Raw genomic sequence first — 20,047 nt, forward strand, 5'->3', positions numbered from 1 at the left:
CGCCTGTGCGGTGCGCGCTGCATGCTGGGGGTTCAAGGGGGGTGGGGTGGGAAGGTGGGGAGCGCGGCGGGAAGGGGAGGCTTGCAACGCTGCTTGCTCTGCCGTCCTTCGTGTTGCCTGTGTGGTCCTAAAAAGTCCCTTCAAGGGGCTCTATGGTCCCCTGTCAGGGTCACACAGCATCTTTTTTTTTTTTTTAAAAAAAACTTTTTCTCTTCTGTTCAAAGATAATTCCTGTGTGACCCTGGGGTGGGGATGTGAGGCTGGGAATGCACATCTGACAATTACTGGTATGAAACTAGATCCATGAGCTCCAAACCTCCTCCAGAAATTTAGGAGAGCAGGAAGTTTTTGAGCCAATTGCCTTGGAGTGAAGTGCCATCTTCTACTTCCCCTGCAGTATGTTGAAAGGGTTGCTGTAGAAGCCTCGGGTGTCCCTGCTTGGAGAGGGACTGGGCCCAGCGGGACCAGAAATGCCACCACTTAGGTGGGACATGCTTGGGAGCGGGTCCTAAATGTCTCCCCTCCCTCCCTGTCTCTCCCTTCCCTTCCTTAACTACATTCTCAACCTTTCCAGGTTCTTCCAGACCTTTTGGTTGTGACCACCTAAAGATGAAAGAAAAAGGGAAACCAAGGGAGGGTCTCGTAGTGTCTTCTGGGATTTAAGCAAAAAGGATGAACCCTACAGGATCTAGAATCCTGATTTTGGACCATCCCCTGGTTCTGGGGGTGTCACCGGGGCAGTGATCCCAGATCTATGCCGGAAGAACAGTCAGGGTACCCCCTGCTCTCCTTTGGTTCTAGAACTCCTCATTCTGTCCCATGTTCATGAGGTGCCCATCTTCCCTCTGCTAAATCGTGTGACGCTGGAGTGGAGCGGGACGTGGGGCCAACGCAGGCATCTCATTGAAATGCTTTGCCAACGCTTTTCCAACTAACTGCAGTGTGTGAAGGAAGGGAAGTCACAGTCCTAATAACTTGTCCTGAGAATCCACTTCCCTGACTCTCTTTCTGGTGGCAGGCTTGTCTAGAAGCAGTTCTGAAAGGAGGGTCTGATGCAGCTAAGGTTGGCGTCGGGTGGGGAGGGCCGCTGACATTAAGGTGATGGGCTGTTGAAGCAGCTGCAGGAGGAAGCCAAGAAAGCATCCTGGCAGACTCTGCATGCAAGAGGAGAACGTGGCGGGAGCCCCCTGAGGACCAGCTAAGGCAGGGTGACCCTTGGTGTCTACAGAGCGAAGAGTGACAAGCGGGAGTGTGCAGGGCAGCGGAAGAGGCACGCAGGCACGAACCGCACACGTGGGGAAGCCCACACTGGCCATGCAGGCAAGGGAGGGTGATGCCGTACCAGTGGGCACGGGGCATCCAGTCCGTCCAGCCCTGGTAACCCCGGCTCCCCTTTCTCTCCTTTAAAACCTCGGTGTCCCTGTTCACAAAACCAACCACGATGATTATTTAGGTCAAGGCTGGCCAGCTCCGACTGTGGCGTGGAGAGGCCCAGTCCCACCCTGGCCAGGATGCAGGACCCTCGAGGCGTCTACAAGTAAACCCCAGATCCCAGTTGATTCTCGTCTCCCCAGTTCAGCTTTTGTGCTCTCTCTGGCTCCTGGCAGAGTTGAGCCTTGGGACGTGTACATCCAGCCCCCTCTCCATCTAGACTCACTTGGAGTAAACACAGGTGAACTTCAACTTTAGCACATCATAATTTCAGGACCTTCAAATGGGTTGAGGGACACTTGAGAAGCCCGGCATATGTGCCATGAATCATTCCTCATTGGCTGGTTTGGGAAGGCTTCGTGGGGGTCTGTCTACAGGTTTTGGTCTGCAGCTTTACAGGTTTTAGCCGGATGGCTGGTGACCATTGGGCGGCTGTGTGTGGAAGCCCCTTTCTGGCCTCATTCTGCCCAGTTTGGGGCAGAGATGGCCCTCAGGAAACGCCAACCCCAGTGTCCTGCATCCTGACCGAGTAAGGATTCAGACAGCTTGAACTGCTGGCCACAGAGGTGGCCATGAAACGAAGAAGGCAAATGCGGGGTGGGTTTCACAATTGCTACACTGGCTTCCAAAGCCAGCCTGGAGCTAAGAGCCAAGGCCTGCTCCCAAATCCCTTTCCTCATGGTGTCTCTGTTTCCACACATCAATTGTTCGGCATCTTCAAAGGAAAGGGCTTTAGCGGGAATTACTTGCAGCTGTGGTTTTAGGGCAACACCAACAGCAGGCAGAATTTCATCAGTCACATGAACAGGTTGCTTTTGGTAGCATCAGTGGAGTCATTTGCTTTTCATCTTTTTATTTGCCTTCTTTGTTTCCAGCTTGCAAACCTCAAGGAAAAACCCAGAACAACCAAGTGATAGATGGAAACATACCAATGGACAGGGGGCATCTAATCCAGGCGCTCCTTGGTCTCCCTTATCCCCCTTAGGCCCTCTAGAGCCTTTCTTCCCCCTCTCCCCCTGTAAATAATGGTTTAGTCCAAGAAAAAAAATAACATAAAAACTTTAGGATCATTCATGTGTTAACATTAGAGACAGAAAAAAAAAAAACATGAAAGAGGGAAAAATAGATTCTCTCAATTAGGATATTCTCCCCAGTAGGATTAGGGGTTAGTCCCTTAGCCCACCCCTCGAAGAACCTGAGAATTTGGCTAAGGCCGGTGCGGAGGGGGCGGGGAGCAATAGGGCTGAGAGCCAGAGGTGGGAGGAAATGCAGATGGATGATACTGGTGGCCAGTTTTGCTAATTCTGAGCCCAGAGTGCATCTATAATGAACAGGGGGACCCACTTCCTTCTCTTGGAGGGTTCATTTTTGAAAGGGTCTGGCCTGACAGCTTTTGTCCCAAATGGTTTTCGTCCTCTTGATATTCTATGAGGAGGCAAGGTGATTTTGTTTAGAGCCCTGGGGTGTGTGTGTGCATGTGGATGTGAATGCAGCATGTAGGCGTGTGCACATACATGCTTGCACATGTGTGTATACGAGCTTGTGCATGTGTACACAAGTGTGTGCGTGTACTAGTGTGTGCTCACACGTGTGTACAAGTGCACGTGTGTATGTGTGTGTCCAGGGCTCACAGGTGGCACCTGGTTCTCAGCTGGGTCCTCCCATTTTATGTGTGTCTCTGGTCCATCCTGGTCTGAAGTCATAGGCAGCTATTTGTATATGGGTATGTTGGTTCAAGAAATTCATTTGTTTCTGAAAAGCTTCAGTAAACATCATCTTTCTAAACTGAACCCTATTTTCTATGTGTCAGGGTCACTCTCCATTTAAAGCGGGGCTATGGGAAATTCTTTGTAATGAATTTGAGTTTGGATTTTTATATGTTGGGTTTCTCGATAAAGGGGCCAAGTGTGCCCCTGGAGAGTCTTCCTGGGAACTCTCCTCCTCTACAGAAGGCCGGTTGTCTAATGCTTGGGGGCTTCTACAGTGTCCCTTGGGGTGGGCGGCCAAGTGGTCAGAGCAAAGGCACGGAGCCAGAATAGGATTTGCCTCTTATCAACCACGTGACTTTGGGAACTTACTTAACCTCTCTGAGCCTCAGTTTCTTCATCTGTAAAATGGGGATAATAATACCTCCCTCAAAACTTTGTTGTGATATGTATAGCTGATTCACTCTCTTATATAGCAGAAACTAACACACCATTGTAAAGCAGTTATACTCCAACAAAGATGTTAAAAAAAAAACAACTTTGTTGCGAGGTCTTTGTGCACATTTAGTGCTTAATACTAAATGTGCACGAATACAGTAGGTGCTCAGTAAATGACAGTGGCTTCATAAAGATAGCAGTAACGATCGCTACTTCTTGTCAGCCAGTACAGGAGCCAAGGCTGCTGCCAGCGGCACGGTCTTGTGTCTACCGTGTTCCCACAGTGGAAAGCTGCAGGGTTCCTTAGAGGGAGGCAATGGATAAGAATACTTTTGACGTTTCTCCAGGTCTTTGGAAATTACCCACATTTCTTGATTCCAGAGGTTGCCTGCAATTGCCAATACATCTTTCTAAGTGAGTTTTCTAGAATGCAGATGCTTACTTAGAAAATGAGATGTGTTTAAGAGGAAACATGTATGTGCATCTTAGGGGTCATCTCATTGGCTCTAAGATATGCCCACCAACGAGGAAGTCATGGCACGATTAATCTGCAGACAGTGGACAAGCAAAACCGCTAGCTGTTTGGAGGGGGAAGCCCCATGGGAAACTTTCTCAGGAATGTGGCCCCTTATTCTCTTTGGGTCAGGCCAGTGCAAAAGTGAGAACAGTTCCCTAAATTCAGAGGGTGAGAGAAGCTCCCGGGGAGTGGGGGACGGTGATGATGTGCCTGGAGGTAACAGAGGGTCAGCGGCAGTCCCTTCAGGATGGGAAACTTGCACTCTGGGCAGTCATGTTCTAAGGGCACAGGAAATAGACTTAATTGGGTGCCCCTTGAAGACAGTAGAGTAGTAACCTCACCTCCATCCTCCTTGCTCCCCTCTCCTGAAGAGGACACAAAAAAGGGCCCTGGTGCAGAGGGGATTCTAGCTGGTACGGGAGAGGGGCAAAGAGAGTCAAGCAGCAGGGGTTTCTTAAAAAAATAAATAAATGTACAAAACTGCGTTTAGAGGAAATAAATGGAAGTTGGGGGAGTGGAAGGGAAAGGATGCGGGCTATGGGATTATTATAATGGGCTGAACATATCTAGAGGGAGAAATAGTGAAGGAGTAAAGGAAAGCAGAAGCAGGCCCAGGCCGAGAGAGAGAGAGAGAGAGAGAGAGAGAGAGAGAGAAGAGAGAGAGAGAGAGAGAGAGAGAGAGAGAGAGAGAGAGAGAGAGAGAGAGAGGAGGGAGAGCTAGGAGGTAAGGGGGCCTGGGGAAGCAAGACATGCACACACACAAGTGTGCACACATATATGTGCACACACGCGCACACACATGTACACCCAGGCACACACGTACACACACACACTCACACACACGTACACACACACACACACCCGATGGCACCTCTCGCAGAGTGGGAGGAGCCTCACCACACGCTCTCAGACCTTTCAGTTGGCTGACTTGCAGGCAGCTCCACGGTTACACCCAATTTTCCTGATACCCGAATTGCCAAATTCACACCACCCTTTATCCTCTGATGGACTGTTTCATCCTAAAAGTGGCTCCTGGGCCAAATTCACAGAGCTGTTAAGGGACAGGAGACTGCCCCTAGTGACAAGGACAGAATCTTTCCCCTGGCATGTGTGTCCCCTTGGAAAACTGCCTATCTTGGGCTCTGGGCCTTGGCCACCACTACAAGGGCCGTCCTCCTTCCATGAGCAGAAAGGAGACTCCAAGACCATCCTCTGGCGGGACTTGGAGAAGCATGGCTTTAAGGCTGTGAGATAGGATAACAGATGCTGGGGCGCCCACCCGAGCATCTCTGACGGGGACCCCGGGTGTGACGGGGGCAAAGTTTGGGAGCCCCCTTCCACGCTCGGCGGGCATGGGCGTTGCGAACATCTCCAGCTTCACCTCCACCAGAAACAGTGAAGCTTCCAACTAGAATGTCATCTAAGCACTCCTGGCCTTTTACTTTGACAAAAGTGTCAGCATTCTGAGCTTCCAGGCACCAGAAAACACTGGTCAGGGCACAGTGCTGACTCTGCTTGGACCTTTCTCCATTTTGTAGGCTTTTATTACCAAGCCCTCATCTCTCCCCTCAGAAGTCCCGTTAAGGGCTGGTGGTATAAAGAGGTCTGGAAGAGGAGGTGAGATGTAGGTGGGACTCTTCTAGGATGTTCTGGTATCCAGAGAGTCAGATGTCTTGGATGGAAGAATAAGCTGGTCCTTGATTTGGAAACCTGCCCTTCAGAAGAAGTCGACTGGTTCTTTATGGTGCACTCAGAGGAAGGTTCAGGTACCTTGCCTGTTTTCTGGCCTTGACTTTTACTGACATATTGCTGATTTATATGTGGGACTGGGGGGAAGTGTATAAAACCTTGGACACGGCAAGTGGAGAAGAAATATTTCCCCACTGGATCGTGGGGACTCAGCGGCTTATTCAGTGACCTCAGTTCCCTGAGCATCAGAGCCACCAGCCTCCCGCCCCTGTCCACCTGCCTGCCCTCTAGAGCACACAGTCACCACCAATGCGAAGACTAGCTCTGCAGCCTTCAAATGCCCAGAGCCTCAAGCCAACTGAAAAAGTCATAAGAGACAGGTTTAACAAGTGTTAATCGAATTAACAAAGAACACCAGAACACTTTAGACATAAATTAGAAAGGAGGTTAGTATGTCAACTGAGAGGTGCAATGATCAATTATTTTAGTGGCCTAAATTCTTGAATGCCACAGTAATGAAGGTGGGCTTCCCAGCCTGCCTGAACAGGCTGGCCCATTTCTGGAAGTAGGTCTGTTTATTCCATGGGTTTCTAGACTTGGGCTCCCCATGGACCGTCTGGGAGGGGTCGCTCTGCCTCTTCCTTCTTGTTCATAGAATATATGGGACACATTGATTGCTTTTGACCAGCTGCCAGAAAGGAAAATTTAGGAATATGGAAGCGTTCAATAAATCGATCTTAAATGGAAGAGACTTGCACTGATGCCAGATATAAACGTACAGATTCTGGCATGTTCTAGCCATAAACACGGCTATCGGTGTTCAAAGATCAGCAGAAGGCCTGGGTTCTGGAAGCCGCCTGCTCTGTCTCTAACACTCCTGGGAACTCAGAACATGTTATCATAGTTCAGGGCCTCGTTTCTCCATCGGTTCGTCCCACTCCTCTTTTACCTCTAAGATCCTTGGGTATTATTCCCACTAGAAGATGCTCTTGGGCTCTTAGGGGATGTGCAACCCACTGGGAACCCCTGTGATGAGGCAGCCAATGAGACGTTCTAGAAAGGAACCCAGAAGTCATCCCTCGGTCAGATGTAGTGAGATGATCTCTCCTGGGCACAAATGTGCCACGTGTCATGTGCCACCAGGTGGCTGTGGGTGCTGTGGACAGACACTCAGTAACTGTGTCCTGGTGAACATGGCAGAAACCAAAGGGACAGCTGGGGGCTCGAAAGGCACGATTTGTTTCATAGTCCTGCCGACTCTTCCCAAGAGAAATAATGGCTGGGATAGTTTTTTTTAAAGGATTGGCTGTGTACAACAGCTGTCTGCTTGTTCTTGGAACTGGGATTTATTTTCTCTCTCACCAGTGGCCTGGGATGCCTGGTAAAACTAAGTGTCAGAAGACTAGGACTCAGCAACGATGGATATAAAAATATCATTTAGGGGCCCATTATCAGGGCAACCTAGAGAGAGCCGGGCACGTGACTCCTGTTACTGGATGGCAATGCTAATCTGATGGCTGTCCTGGGATTCAGCCTCCCCTTTCCACACGGAAAAATACATGCTTCAATTTCAAGATTAGGTCCCGGGCTCACTGTATGCTATGGATGAAGCCCCTCACTATAAAGCCTTTTAATTTAGTATGATATATCAGGAAAAACTGTATTTCCATGTTGGGTCAGGAATCCCCAATTGGTCATTTCACCTCACCATGATGACATTAGTAACCAGAGCCAAAGTGCGAGGACTCAGACTCACCCGGTTTCCTTTGTCCCCGGGTGGTCCGTGTAAACCCTGCAATAAATCAGAGAAATGAAGACACGTTAATGAGAAAGCACAGGATGGCCGTACAGTCCTTCCTTCCAGGCTCATAAAGCTCTTTACCGGTGCCTAATTCATCTGAGACAGCCTTAATTGTCCCCATTTTACAGAAGGGGGACAAAGGAGAAAACTGCTCAAGGAACTTGACCTAGAGACAGATAACGAGTTATGGGTAAAGTCAAACACAGTTCTGGTTTTCTCACTCTGCACCAATGCCCTGGCCTGCGGCCGAGTTCTTCTAGATGGTTCATGCTGAGGACATGGTCTGGGCGCAGAGACCTCTCCTGGAAGGGCAGGTAGTTGCATAGCTCTCCCACCAGCCTCTTGCTAGAAAAATGACTCCAAAGCTCCTGAGCCCCTCTTTTCAAGGTGCCAGCTGCTCCCCTTGCATTTAGCTGGGGAGTGGGCACAAGGCAAAGACTGGCCGGAGGTGCCTACTTAGCCAAAGCACAGCCGAGCATGGAACCCACGATCAAGTGTATGACCTTCAAGCGGGTGGGAAACCAAAGTCCCGGCTCTCGTAGGCAGCCGACTTCTATAAGCCAGCAAGGAGACGTTGGCTGCAAATGGAAAGCCAGTCCCGTGGGAAGCTGCCCATCTCAGGAGACATCTCCTTGCCTGATGGTGATCTGGACCTGGTTCGGTCCCTCCTCGAGGGTAGGGGCCATGGCACATTCACCTGTGAGACCCCCACTGCCTTGAGCACAGAGCCCTGCAGCGGAAGGGTCTCATCTGTGTTTGCTACAGCCAGTCAGACGGTGCACACGGCTGAGGACATGGTTCCCTAACAGGGGCCGTGTGCGCCAGGGTTCGCCTCTAGCGGTGCCCGGCGGGGAAGTTCTAGAGCGTGGGCTAGCGGCTGTTGGCTGCTTCCACTGCCACAGAACTGAGCACTGTCGCTTGGCCCTGGATTTTTTTGCCCCAGGCTCTGGGTATTCTGTTTTGACAGTGCTTCTGTGGGGGACCAGGGCAGGTGGAGAGCAACCTCTGATCCCACGAGACTTACAGGAAGCCCAGCTGCTCCCGTTGGTCCTGTCATCCCAGGGTCACCTTTGCTGCCCTGAAACCGGAGAAAGAACACATAAGCCTTCTCTGACATGGTAACAACCTCCTGTCCGCCATTTTCTGTTTTCATACAAAACTTGGGAAACCTTTCCAGTCTCTTCAAAGAGACACCCCCCCCCCCCGCCACAAGGAAGCGAGGGCTGGGTGGGGGGCGGGGTGAAGGTGGGGTGACTGCTGAGGCCTCTGCCCCGAGGAGGGGGCTTGGAAGCCTCTCTCACCCTCCCTCCACGGAGCCGGGCCCCTCAACGCCCTTAGGAAGGACTGGACAGTGTCTAGTGGGGGTACTAGTTGGCCAGAGGCAGAAGCAGGGGAGGGGAACAAGGGGCAGGAAACGGGCACAGACAAGGGAGACGGGGGAGAACGGGGAGAGGAAGAGAGCTCGGGTTTCTCTTCGGAGCTGTGTCACCCCTCGGAGCAACCACCCTGGTTCCCCAAGTGGCTGGTGATCTCAGGGAAGCCCACACCTCTCTCCAGAAGCTCCCCACCCTCTCCTCCCTCCCCTCCGCCAGCTGTGGGATCCGAGAGCCTAGTGACAGAGCCCCCGGCGGCAGACGGCAAGAGGGAGAGCTGCTCGCGCAGGCGGAGAGCCCAGCAGACGGCCACTCAGAGGCCCAGCACCCAAGCTGGCCCCCCAGCGACCCCAGGCCCCGCGGTACGGAAACCGGGCCAGGCTGGGAGGAGCTGACGCAAGGAACTCTCCTGCCTCCGCCCACCGCCCTGGCTGCGGGAGACGTGACCCATGGAAGCCGGCCTGAGGCACAGGTCTCCTGGCTTCTTGATGTCTTCCAGGTTTTCTAACACCACCTGGCACTGTTTCATGCCGTATCCCTAAATCACTGCAGGATTGAGGCATGTCCGGTGACAGCAGGGCCTGGGGCCTTGCGTGGCACCTGGGACCGATGCCAGGTGACCGGAAGCTGAGTGAAGGAAGCTCTCCAAGTCTCTGTCCACTCGTAGCTACAAAATGAGCACCTCAGGCCTGCCTGCCACCCCATGGGCTGGGAGAATCATCAAGAGAAGACATGGGTGAGGTGCTTGCCGGGTCGAGGAGGAACGGATGGGGGCCGAGGTGGCTGGCTGATGCGGTGGCCCTGTGGGCTGCAGGCGCAGGGGCTGAGGACCCGAGGCTGAGAGGGGCAGCAGGGCCCCTTGTCCTGGTGGTCCAGGCTCCCGGCTCGCTGAGCACTCACCCTCTCTCCCTTTGGTCCCGCTGGGCCTGGAACTCCAATTGGTCCTGGAGTACCCTGGGGAGGTGAAAGAGCGCAGAGGTGAGGGTCCTGACGCCGAGGGGAGCCCCGGGAGCCCCGCGCGACACCTGGAGATGAGCAAGGTCCAGAGGCCCAGTTTTCAGGGTTGGCGAGGCCAGGCTTGTTCAGGGTGGTCATTGGACTGGGCCGCGTTCCTATTTGGGTTTGGGGGCCTCAGGGAGAGAGCACCTCCCCCCTGCCTCAGAGCCAGATTTGAGGAAGGTACCCTTTTGGTTTCACAACCAAGCTTGCCAAGGCTGAAAACGGCAGAACAGTTGCTTAGTTTGCTCCCAGAAGCGCTCGGGAGGGAGCCGATGCCATCCCAGGGGTGGGGAGGCCGGGGGCTGGCACCCCTTTGCTGATGCAGCTCCACATGCAGCGGGAGGGTCTTCATGCCACAGAGACCGATGCAGACGCACACACAGAGGCAGGCGTGGGAGGGTCATTCAGCCACCGCCCACTCCACCCGCCCCCACTGTGGGCCCTGGCCCTGGCCTTCAGCCTCCGGCCAGGCCTTCTGTCCCCATCCCAGGCCCTAGGGAACAGGCTGGATTGGAGAGTGGATTAGTACGCTTGGGATGTCTGCTGACACTGGCCTGGCAGGGAGGTGTGTCCTAAGCACTCCTGACTCGGGGCTGCAGCCCAGGGGGTCAGCTGGAGCATCAGAGCTGTGTTGATTAGAGACACAGCAGGGCTTGCTAAGGCGTAATTAAACATCTTCTCCAGGTTCCTAATTTACGGCCCCAACTAGACGAAGTCTATATTTCCAAGCTTCCTATTGCTCTGCCTCGGTGATTGTATTTCTTGCTCAGGACATGAGGACTGGGCCTGGGCCTGTGGGCAGTTCACGGTGGTGCTCCGAATGGAGCAAAGTGGGGAAAGGCTGATTTACTTTACATGAAAATAAAAAAGAGGATAAGATGTTCTCAGTGGCCCCTTTGAGGGAAGAAGGAAAGCTGTGGACATCTGTGACAGAGTGTCAGAATAGCACTCTGGAGTCACTGGCCAGCTTCAATCCTGCCTCAAAGGCCTATAACTGGGATATTGGAGAAGTTTCTTGGCTCCTCTAAGGATCAGTTTTCCCACCTGTAAAATGGGAATAATAGCATGAGTGTCTGCTTCCTAGGTTGCGGCCAGGTTAGAATGGATGAATACATGTCACACATTTGGTGCTGGGCCTAACACCTAGGAAGTGTCCAGTAATGTCCTGGCCGGGTAGGATCACTCTTCCCATAAACACTTTCCTTTAAGGTTGTGTTATTGATTTTATAAGAAAAAACCCCTTCAGGTCCAAAGGGGGCAGAATATATGAATGTGCACTGCTCCCCTCTGTCCAATATGAATGAAATAAGTAGTTGAGAGGAAAGTCATGGTTTCTCTGATTCCAGCCACAGATAATGACCCTAGCCCAGACTGGCCACCTGGGAAAGGTGTGCCAGGTGCAAGGAGGATGGAAAGAAAGGGACTGTGGTGGGGGACAGCTGTGGTGCCACAGGAAGTGAAAGGTGTGGTTGTGACATGCCGTCAGAACACTGAGCTGGGACTCGCCTGCGTGCTCCTAAGTGCTACACCTGCCCTCACCCATCAGTGCGGTCCCCACCCACATACACACCAGACTGGTGGCTGCACAGGACTAGAAAGCCCTTGTGGGCAGACAGGAGATGGACAGAGCTCACAGCATGAAGACAACACGGCATGACGGGCACATACAGACACTGTTGTGTTTGGTGGGGATGTGAGTCACGGCCCAAACCCCTAGGGCCGGGGTCCCAGGCTGAAGTCAGCACTCCTTTAGGAACAGAGTCTTTGCTGCTGGAGCAGCCTCCCACCCCACAGCCAGTGTTCTGGAAATTCAGATTTGAGGACCCTGGGTGCATTCTACGGACAGGGAAATTTAGATGAAGGCCACCTGTCTTTGGTCAAGAGGCCTGATATATTCAAGCACTTCTGAACTGAGCACAGATGGTACTTTCTGGTGTTGGTGGTGGGATAAGGCATGACTCACTGAAGAAATGAGGCCACAGCAGGACAGACGAAAGGGATTACAGGCCAGGGGTGGGGTGGGGGTGGGGGTTGAGGGGTAACGGAGAAGTGACACTCACCGGTGGCCCAGGCCTGCCGTCCAAACCTGAAGCTCCCTGGACAAAGGGAACAGTTTGACCAAAAGAAGGGGAAGGGAGGAATGGGAGAGAGAAAAAGGGACCAGGGAGGGGAGAGGTGAGTGAAGCAGTGACTCTGGACAGACATAAATGCTGGTAATTAAACAAAATGGGAGAAATAAGCTTGGGAGGACAGGTAATGTATTCACATGAAAACCAACAAAAACATGGAGACACTGAGTGCAGTGTGGCCAACTGCTGAGCAAGCTGGGTGATCCGTGCAGGTGGCCGTGCCGATCCTCTGTGCCCCCTGCTCCCCTCTCTCCTTTCATCCTCTCTCAGAAACCTCTCTTCCAAGGGATTGCAGTGCTCCAGGGAAAGAGTTGTAGAAAGTAAATTCGTGGAGAGGTGTCTGGAACCAGAGCTAGTGTATCCTTCCCGGGACCAGTCTTACTTGGGGAAGGCACGCCTCCACGGCAGGTGGGGCCCAGTGAGGGTGGTCTTCCCAGCCTTTTTTGCACACCTGTTGAGGCGAGGCCACACTGGGCGACCCCAGGAGGCTCAGCATTGAATCACAGCATCCGACTTTGAAATCTGGGTAGAAGCTGGCCTACTTCAACTTCAGCTAGGTGGGAGGAGTTGGGGCCTTGAATGATAATACTAATGATGCCTGACATTTCTCTGGCATTTTACAGTTTGCAAAGCTTAACACAAACTCAATCCATTCATATTATCCCAGACAAGGCCTCTTTTATAGAAAAAGCCTTTAGGGGCAGCTGACTGGGACAGAGGTCTAAGGCCATGTATCCCTTGGAATAAACTGTCTGGCAGGTGGGATGCTATTAACACCCACTCACTATGCAGCATCCAGTGATACATACAGTGGGAATTAGAGTTCTTATTCCAATGCTGGGATATGATGCTGCCCCTACAACCCACCTAGGGGAACAGGGGTACAATTATCTAATGAGGCTAATAAGACAAAGCAGGGAGAGAGCAACTGGGACACTCTAGGCCAATAAGGACTGAGTTCTTGAAATCTGCTTTCAACTGAGCCTCAGAAACGAGCCTAGGCCTCAGGATTTTAAAGGTGGGGGAATACCCCCAGGTAAGGGAGGCCAGGGAGCTGCTTCCTGCTGGGGGAAGGGTATTGGGTAGCAGGATCCTACGGGGCCTCGCTTCTCAGTCTTAGGACCACATAATTCTGGGACCAATCTTGCTTATGGCCTAGAGAGCTGTGGTTCTCAAACCCAGCTACAATGTCAGAATCTCCTGGGGTGATGTTAAATAATACAGGTGCCTGGGCCCTACCCCAGCCCAATTCAAACAGAATATAGCATACTTGGAAAGCTCCAGGGGATTCCAATGTGCAGCCAGCACTGAGAACCACTTCTGTAGGGCAAATAAGAGGAACGCGATAGGATGTGCCTGGAAACACAGGCTGCTGCTAAATGAAGTAAAACACTGAGGGGAAGCCTAAAAACAGAACTTTAGCTAAACATCCATATAATTTGGATATGCAGCGTTAATACTGAGTTATCTTGAGAGGTCTGGCGCAGAGGGCATGAACTGGAGTTTTGGGGGCCATACGTGGGCCACTGACATATTCTGTATGGGTTGCAGTATTGCAGACAATTTTGACTTAATATTAGAAAATGAGGAGATATCCCATCAAATGCCAGATGTGTAGCTTCCTTAGAAAAATTAGAATATGCAGAAATACTGGACCCTCATTCCCCCAAAGCAACAGTCAGCTGAACTGAGTAGGGCTGTTACCACAGTCCCCACCACTCCTTATCGTCCCTCTGATGTCCACGTTAGTTGCCCTTTATGAACACTGCTTGCTCTGTTGTTTTCTTAAGCTAGCCAAAGCACTTCTCTGTACCCATGTCTCTATCAAAAGTTGAAAAATCAAAGATAGACTGGGTACTGTGTCTTTCATCTGGCGCTTTCTTTGTTTATATTACCTGTATGGTCTTCATTCCAACCCCTGACTGAATTCTCCAATGTTCACTAGGGTTATTGGAGCCATGAAGGTGAACAAGGAGAGGTCTGTGGTTGAGTGAGCGTGGGCAGGAAGGCACTTTAATAGTAAAAAGTACTTAGTCATTTTGGACACAGCTTAAGACATGGGAAAGTGTCTGCTAAAGTCATCGGTTTACTGTAGTCTGTCAAGCGAATCAGCTCCTTAAATATTCCCACATTTGATGCAGTAATGAGGTGTAATCAAACCTTTTGTTCTTGCTGTTTGGTTGCTGCGATTACATTAACCAGACCTTCAAACCCTGCCAAGCTGGGGCATCTGGGCTTCCCATCATTCCTCTGCTTTTTACAGCTTCCTGGGGGTGGGAATGGGCCTTGTGCCCAGCACAGAGGAAGCCTTAGTGGCTGGAAAGAGCCCTTTGCAAGGCTGTGGCCTCAGTGAAGGAGCAGCCTCTGGTGTAGCCAGGCCATCGACTTCATATGTGACCTCAAGTGACTCACTTTTTTCTCCGGATCCACCAATAAAATGATTATAGGGAATCCTAAAGTCCCTTCCAGATCTTGAAAAACAAACAGGAAAAGAGTGCCAGCCTCACTGGGGTGTGAGGGAGGATGGAGCCCAGGGCTCCGGGACAGGTGGTGGGATGTGCTCATCTGGAGACACAGGTGAGGCAGTGATGAGACTGTCAGTCACTGGAGCTTGAGGCAAAGGAATTTGCCCAGTCTAGGCCCGACATCCGGAGACGCAGATGCCTTCTGAGCAGCCCCCGCCCTGACCTGGGACCTTTAGCTGAGATCAGAGATCTCTGGGAACCAAGATGTGAGTGGCCTTAGCCTGCTGGGAGTGGAGGATCTGACTTTTTTGCAAGCTTTTCTGCTGTGGCCAGTGCTTAAGAGCAGAGAGCAGGGGCTCTCTTGGGAGTCTGCCTGGGAAAGTAGGAGAGACATGAATACTCTACCGTCCCAATGCTCCCAAGTCCTCTAAGCTAGGCCCCAATAAGGGCAGATTTTTATTGCCTCAAACAAGCACAAGTAGGGCCTAAGGCTGTTCTCGGGCTCCTTCTGGCTCCCAGCTGGGTCCTCCTTGGGGTGGGGGGCTTTGTCGTATTCAGATTCACATTCCTCCAGAACCTAGGACAGGGCCAGCCCAGAGGAGGCCCTCGGTAAGAGAGTTAGAGCCTACGGTCTTGTCCAGGTGGGAAAGCAGAACCCCAGGGAGCTGTGGAATGCTCAGAACTTTAGAACCTCGAGTTTTCCAGTGGCCTTCTCCCACGGCCCTGCCCAGCACCTCCTCAGGACCGCCCGGCCAGGCCCCTCACACCAGTTTGCCGGGTCCACCGATACTTACGGGTAATCCCAGAGGACCTCGGTCTCCTTTTTCTCCCTGGATGCCCTTCTCTCCTTTTGCTCCATCTAGCCCTGCTTCCCCCTGAAGGAAAGGGAGATGGGCGAGATCACAGAAGGGCATAGCCCAGACGACTCATTCTTGCATTCTGGGGTCCTGCAGGTGGGGATGGGCAGTGGGGAGGGATGGTAGATAGAGGAGGGAGGAGGTAGAGGTGGCTGACCCAGGGGTGGCAGGCCGGGGACTCCAGGAATTGCTGAATTCTTAGCCTGCCTCTGCCTCAGTTACTACAGAGTATCTCTGTGGTAACTCTGAGGTCCCCAAAGGGAAAAGGGATGGCAGGAGTAGAGACAAACCCATAGGTCAGTTCCAGGTCAGGCTTTGGCATAGAGGACCATTTGCATAGCAGAAAAACTGGGACCCTGCAGATACTGGATGGTGAATGCCTGAAATGTCACCACTGGAGCTCTGAGGCTCCCACACTAACCAGGAGAGGAAACTGCCAAATAGTCCCCTGGAGAACGCCAGTGTAGGAGACAAGGGCTGTTGTCATGCTAGCAGCCTCCAGCCCCTCTTATCCATTTGAAATGCTGCGGATGGGAGCTGGGGGAGTCCCAGGCCAGAGTCCAGTGGGCTTGGTCCTGAGAAGGGGTCCCTTGCTATGCCACCCTCTGTCTGCCACCTATACTTCAGGGTGAGTGAAAGGTCTGGGGCAGGTTACATGGAAAAAGGATTTCATCACTGGCTAAGAATCTAACCAGTCACTCTGTAGGGTTGATTGATGGATGAGAAAATTCTGAATCCAAAGCCTGCCCAGTGTCAGTGATGGATGTTAACGAGACCATAGGACTTTATTCTGTCCTAATGGTACCCCACTGGCTGAAGTGTCACATGATTTCATTTAGGGAAGGGGTCAGCTGGGTCCCCTGTCTCGGAAGCATTTTCTCTCTTTTCTGCCTTCACTGACACAGCACCTTCCCCCACCCCCTTCACCCAGCACCTGTCACACGATCTCTTCTTACCTTTGGTCCAGGAACGCCTTGGAGCCCCTGCATTTGGAATCAAAACAAAGCACCTCTGGTTAAGTCGACTTCCTTGTCCACAAGTTGGACCACAAAAAACTAGGGGCTTAGGGTACAGAGCCTGGCCTGGGGCCCCTGCCCAGGAGAGGTAGAAGGGAATGCTAAGGGGGGGGGTCCAGCTTAGGACTTCCTGGGGTGAGGTCTGAGCCAGGCTTCCCCAGCCAGGGACTGAGAATCCCTCTGTGGCCCTCACAGATGACTCGTGAGAGAAGATTCAGAGTCTCATGAAGGCAAAATTCAGAGGGAACACAGCAAAAATTAAATAATATGTGCAAAGTGCTTAGAGTAGCATCTGGCACATAGTAAGTTTCAATATACCTTGGCTATTGTCATTACTACTACTACTACTACTACTACTACTACTACTTGTACCAATGACAATGGGTGGCCCATCACCACGGGGACTGTGAACCCGGCAGAGGCAAGGACCAGCATCTGTTGGTTTAGGATGCTTGGGGACCCTCGAGGCCCAATGCATAGGGGTCCCTTTAAAGGTGCCTTATCATCTGTAACCACGGAAAGGCCAATCCAGTGGGGCTGGTTTTAAATGGGTCCCTTTCTATTTTAATCCTGGTCTTCTTGCTGGCTGGTTAGCAGGAATAAAAGAGGGAGAGGAGCAGAGATGTCTGATGGCAAAGGGCAGAACCGAGTGACAGAATGACTCCTACTCCTGCAAGGAGGGACCGGACCCTGGGACCAGACCTCGGGGCTGCCATGCCAGTCAAGTGTTTCCGGGAAACCGGGCGACGCCCAGGCTCCTTGGAGTCACAGAGATGATGCCTGTTTAAGATGCGAGGGAAGAGGAGCAGGGAAGGGCTTGTGGATGTGAAAATCCCACCATGGAAGCAGGAGGTGATAGTGACCTAAGGTTGAGGTTAAGCCCAGTGACTGCCACGGCGAGGGGATGTTAGGGACCTAATCACAGTGGACTGGAACACAGACAAGCCCTCCAAACTTACCGGAGGTCCGGGAGGTCCCTCTGGCCCTGGTGGCCCAGGAACCTAGAAGCCGAAGGGAGACAGTTAGCCCACCGCCCGTTATACTCTACGGGGTCCTGCCTTCTGCCACAGCCTGGGGTCCGGCTAGGGACTGCAAGGCCGAAGGACAGAGCTACCAGCACACGGTCTCCCAAACAAAGGCTTAGAACAGGTCAGAAACTCATAGCAACTCATGAGCCTGCACACTGTTTCGAAAAAGCAAACAAACAAACAAACACTGCCATGAAATCTCCTCAGAATGTCTATTCTTCTGGATGTTTTTGAAAAACCAGAAAATCTGGCCGCCTCAGGCTCTTGTTCTTGCATGGCAACAGTTGCCTGGAGCTCAATGAGAGCTTTCCCTTCCGGGTGGGGCTTGAGTTCTTTGGTTTACCCTCAGTCCTCACCACTCCCCATTATTTTTAACCCAGACTTCTTGCATTCATTTGTTGCATGCCTGGTCCTGGTTGGCATTTGGGTTTGAGACCTTTAGCTTAAAGGAAGAGAGACTGGTTGTCTGGAATCGGGGGAGACCGAGATGCTTCTGAAGAATATTCCTCAAGCTCCCCAGGTTTGTAACAGACAGGATATGGGGACTGTGGGTCTCCGTTTCTCTTGAGGGCAGGTTAAAGTCAAAGAGATTCGGACTGGACAGAGAACACGAAGGAACCCAGGGCGGTCTTCCTCTCTACGGAGGATGCTGTGCAGGGTAGATTCTGTCTCTGGTGAAGATGGACATCCATTTGTACACAGTCAGCCACCCAAGAGGCAGCAAGGAGACCTGCCTGCTCTTTTCTGAGCGGGTCCCCCCACTTCGGCTTCTGGACTCTCCTTGGGCACCTCACCTTCCCAGGGACAGAATCCCCTGGAGTGTGGCCAGCATGGGGACCCTCTGCCAGGTGACTATAAAGGGAGCCTCTGCACTGGGCAGACAGGGATCCCTGTTGTCGCTTGGACATGTGGACTTTTTAACTCCATGATACTATCGTCTCCTTGCAGGGAACTCGATCTTTGGAAACTCTACCTTCTTAAAAAAAAAAAGTTTACTGCTTTTCTTCTTATTATAAACAAGTAATTCATATATCTTGAATGGGGTAGAGGTTATATAAATCTATGCATGTATTAAAATTCATAGAACTGTCAAAAAGTCAATTTTACCGTATTATCATTTTACTATATGATAATTTAAAAAATAAAAAAAATTTAAATGAATACAAATTTATTAACATATTAGTAAATTAAAGAGAACTGAAAGAAGAAAAAAGAATAAATATCTCTGAGTAATGCTAATATTTTGCTTTATTTCCTTCTACTACTCTTTTTTGATGCATAAAATGTATTTGAATGTATGTCTATACTTATGATGATATCATATGTATATAAAATTTGGTCCTCTTCTCTTTTTCACTTAACACAAAACCCATTTTTCCGTTTTTTGTATGTTCCCCACAAGCCTCGTCTCAATGTTGATGTGTTATTCATTGACTGGAATAAAAATAAGTTCCTTCCTAGCCAGGGCTTGAAGCAGGACTTGGCATAAGGAAAGCTCTCCAGCATGGGGACTATTATTACCATTAGTATTTTGTGGTAAGTTATTTAATCATTTCCTTCTTGTTAGAAGTGCAGCCTGTTCCCAATTTTTAGTTTAAATACATCTGGAAGGAACATTTTTGCATATTATGCTTTTCCTGAATTTCAGAGCATTTCTTTAGGAAGCTATTCAAATAAATAACATACATGTTATATAATCAGGTCTGTGTTACTAAATGCAGATGGGGTTTGGTGACACTGAAGGGTGACCGAGGGTTTGGTGGTCTCTCTCTGCGGTAGCGTCTGGGTGGCCCAGGCGCTTCCACCAAATAGCCTCTCCCTCACGTATCCTTGACCTCTGTTGCTCTCCTGGCTCTTACCCTGAGCCTGATTCCCTCCCCTGTTATGAGAAGCTGGCTTCTATCCTGACCACCTCTCACTCCACTGTTCTCCCGTTTTCCCTTAACCACCACACTTCTCAAAAGAATAGTGCCTCTCTCTGGAAACCCTACCTCTGGAGCTTCTAGGCAAACTCCTACAGAGTCTTCAAGACCCTGCTCCAATGACCCATCTTCTGGGGTGCTCACCCGACTCCCTGAGCTGCTGCCATTCTAGTGCCCACGACTGGGGACTGTTTGCTGCACAGGCATGGTCTTGTTTTCCTGTCTCCAGGCTCTAGCCCTGGAATGGAACATGGCAGGTGCTGTGAGAATACCGTTGAGGGACTTGATTAATGGGAAGACCGTGAAGCAGACCTGTGGGTCCTTGCTGACCCCTCAGGTGCGCAGGAAATGTTCAGCTTCCTGCACTCTTCCTGTGCCAGGCAGTTGTGAGTTTCTTTCTAGAGCAGGGAAGTGATGTGCACACTTGGGAGACTGTGGTGTTACAAGGTCCCTGTCAAATAATCCCTGTGACACAAGCCACAGAGCAGGCACAACCTACCTCCACTCCTGGGTCACCCTTCTCCCCGGCTTCTCCTTTCTCTCCCTGTGGGCACAAAACAACATGGCGTGGATGCCAGCACTCGGGGGATCCTGGGACAGGCACCCTCAAATGTGTGACAAACCTGACCAGTACTAGACTAGGCCTAGATATCAGCAAGGACCACCTGGGAGGCTG

The 20,047-nt window shown here is 51.3% G+C and overlaps 3 protein-coding genes across 3 annotated transcripts in view; 2 read left to right on the forward strand and 1 right to left on the reverse strand.

Moving 5' to 3' along the window:
- Nucleotides 1–17,069, forward strand: part of AIFM2 (apoptosis inducing factor mitochondria associated 2) — a 130,029-nt gene extending 112,960 nt beyond the window's left edge. The window contains exon 10 of the mRNA XM_067025466.1: nt 17,019–17,069. The gene's annotated coding sequence lies outside the window, so the exon portion shown is untranslated. The remainder of the gene's footprint in view (nt 1–17,018) is intronic.
- The window catches only part of TYSND1 (trypsin like peroxisomal matrix peptidase 1), a 1,185,869-nt gene that overhangs the window by 128,433 nt on the left and 1,037,389 nt on the right, over nt 1–20,047 (forward strand). The gene's annotated exons all lie outside the window — the stretch shown is intronic.
- The window catches only part of COL13A1 (collagen type XIII alpha 1 chain), an 86,670-nt gene that overhangs the window by 3,952 nt on the left and 62,671 nt on the right, over nt 1–20,047 (reverse strand). Inside the window, exons 28-36 of the mRNA XM_067025463.1 lie at nt 19,871–19,915; nt 17,381–17,422; nt 16,362–16,388; nt 15,343–15,423; nt 12,015–12,050; nt 9,856–9,909; nt 8,607–8,660; nt 7,538–7,573; nt 1,343–1,420 (exon numbers count right to left, since the gene is read on the reverse strand). Coding sequence (XP_066881564.1) covers nt 1,343–1,420; nt 7,538–7,573; nt 8,607–8,660; nt 9,856–9,909; nt 12,015–12,050; nt 15,343–15,423; nt 16,362–16,388; nt 17,381–17,422; nt 19,871–19,915 — 453 coding nt within the window. The remainder of the gene's footprint in view (nt 1–1,342; nt 1,421–7,537; nt 7,574–8,606; nt 8,661–9,855; nt 9,910–12,014; nt 12,051–15,342; nt 15,424–16,361; nt 16,389–17,380; nt 17,423–19,870; nt 19,916–20,047) is intronic.

This window comes from Kogia breviceps, chromosome 2 (genome assembly GCF_026419965.1).
Source record: "Kogia breviceps isolate mKogBre1 chromosome 2, mKogBre1 haplotype 1, whole genome shotgun sequence".
Taxonomy (NCBI): domain Eukaryota; kingdom Metazoa; phylum Chordata; class Mammalia; order Artiodactyla; family Physeteridae; genus Kogia; species Kogia breviceps.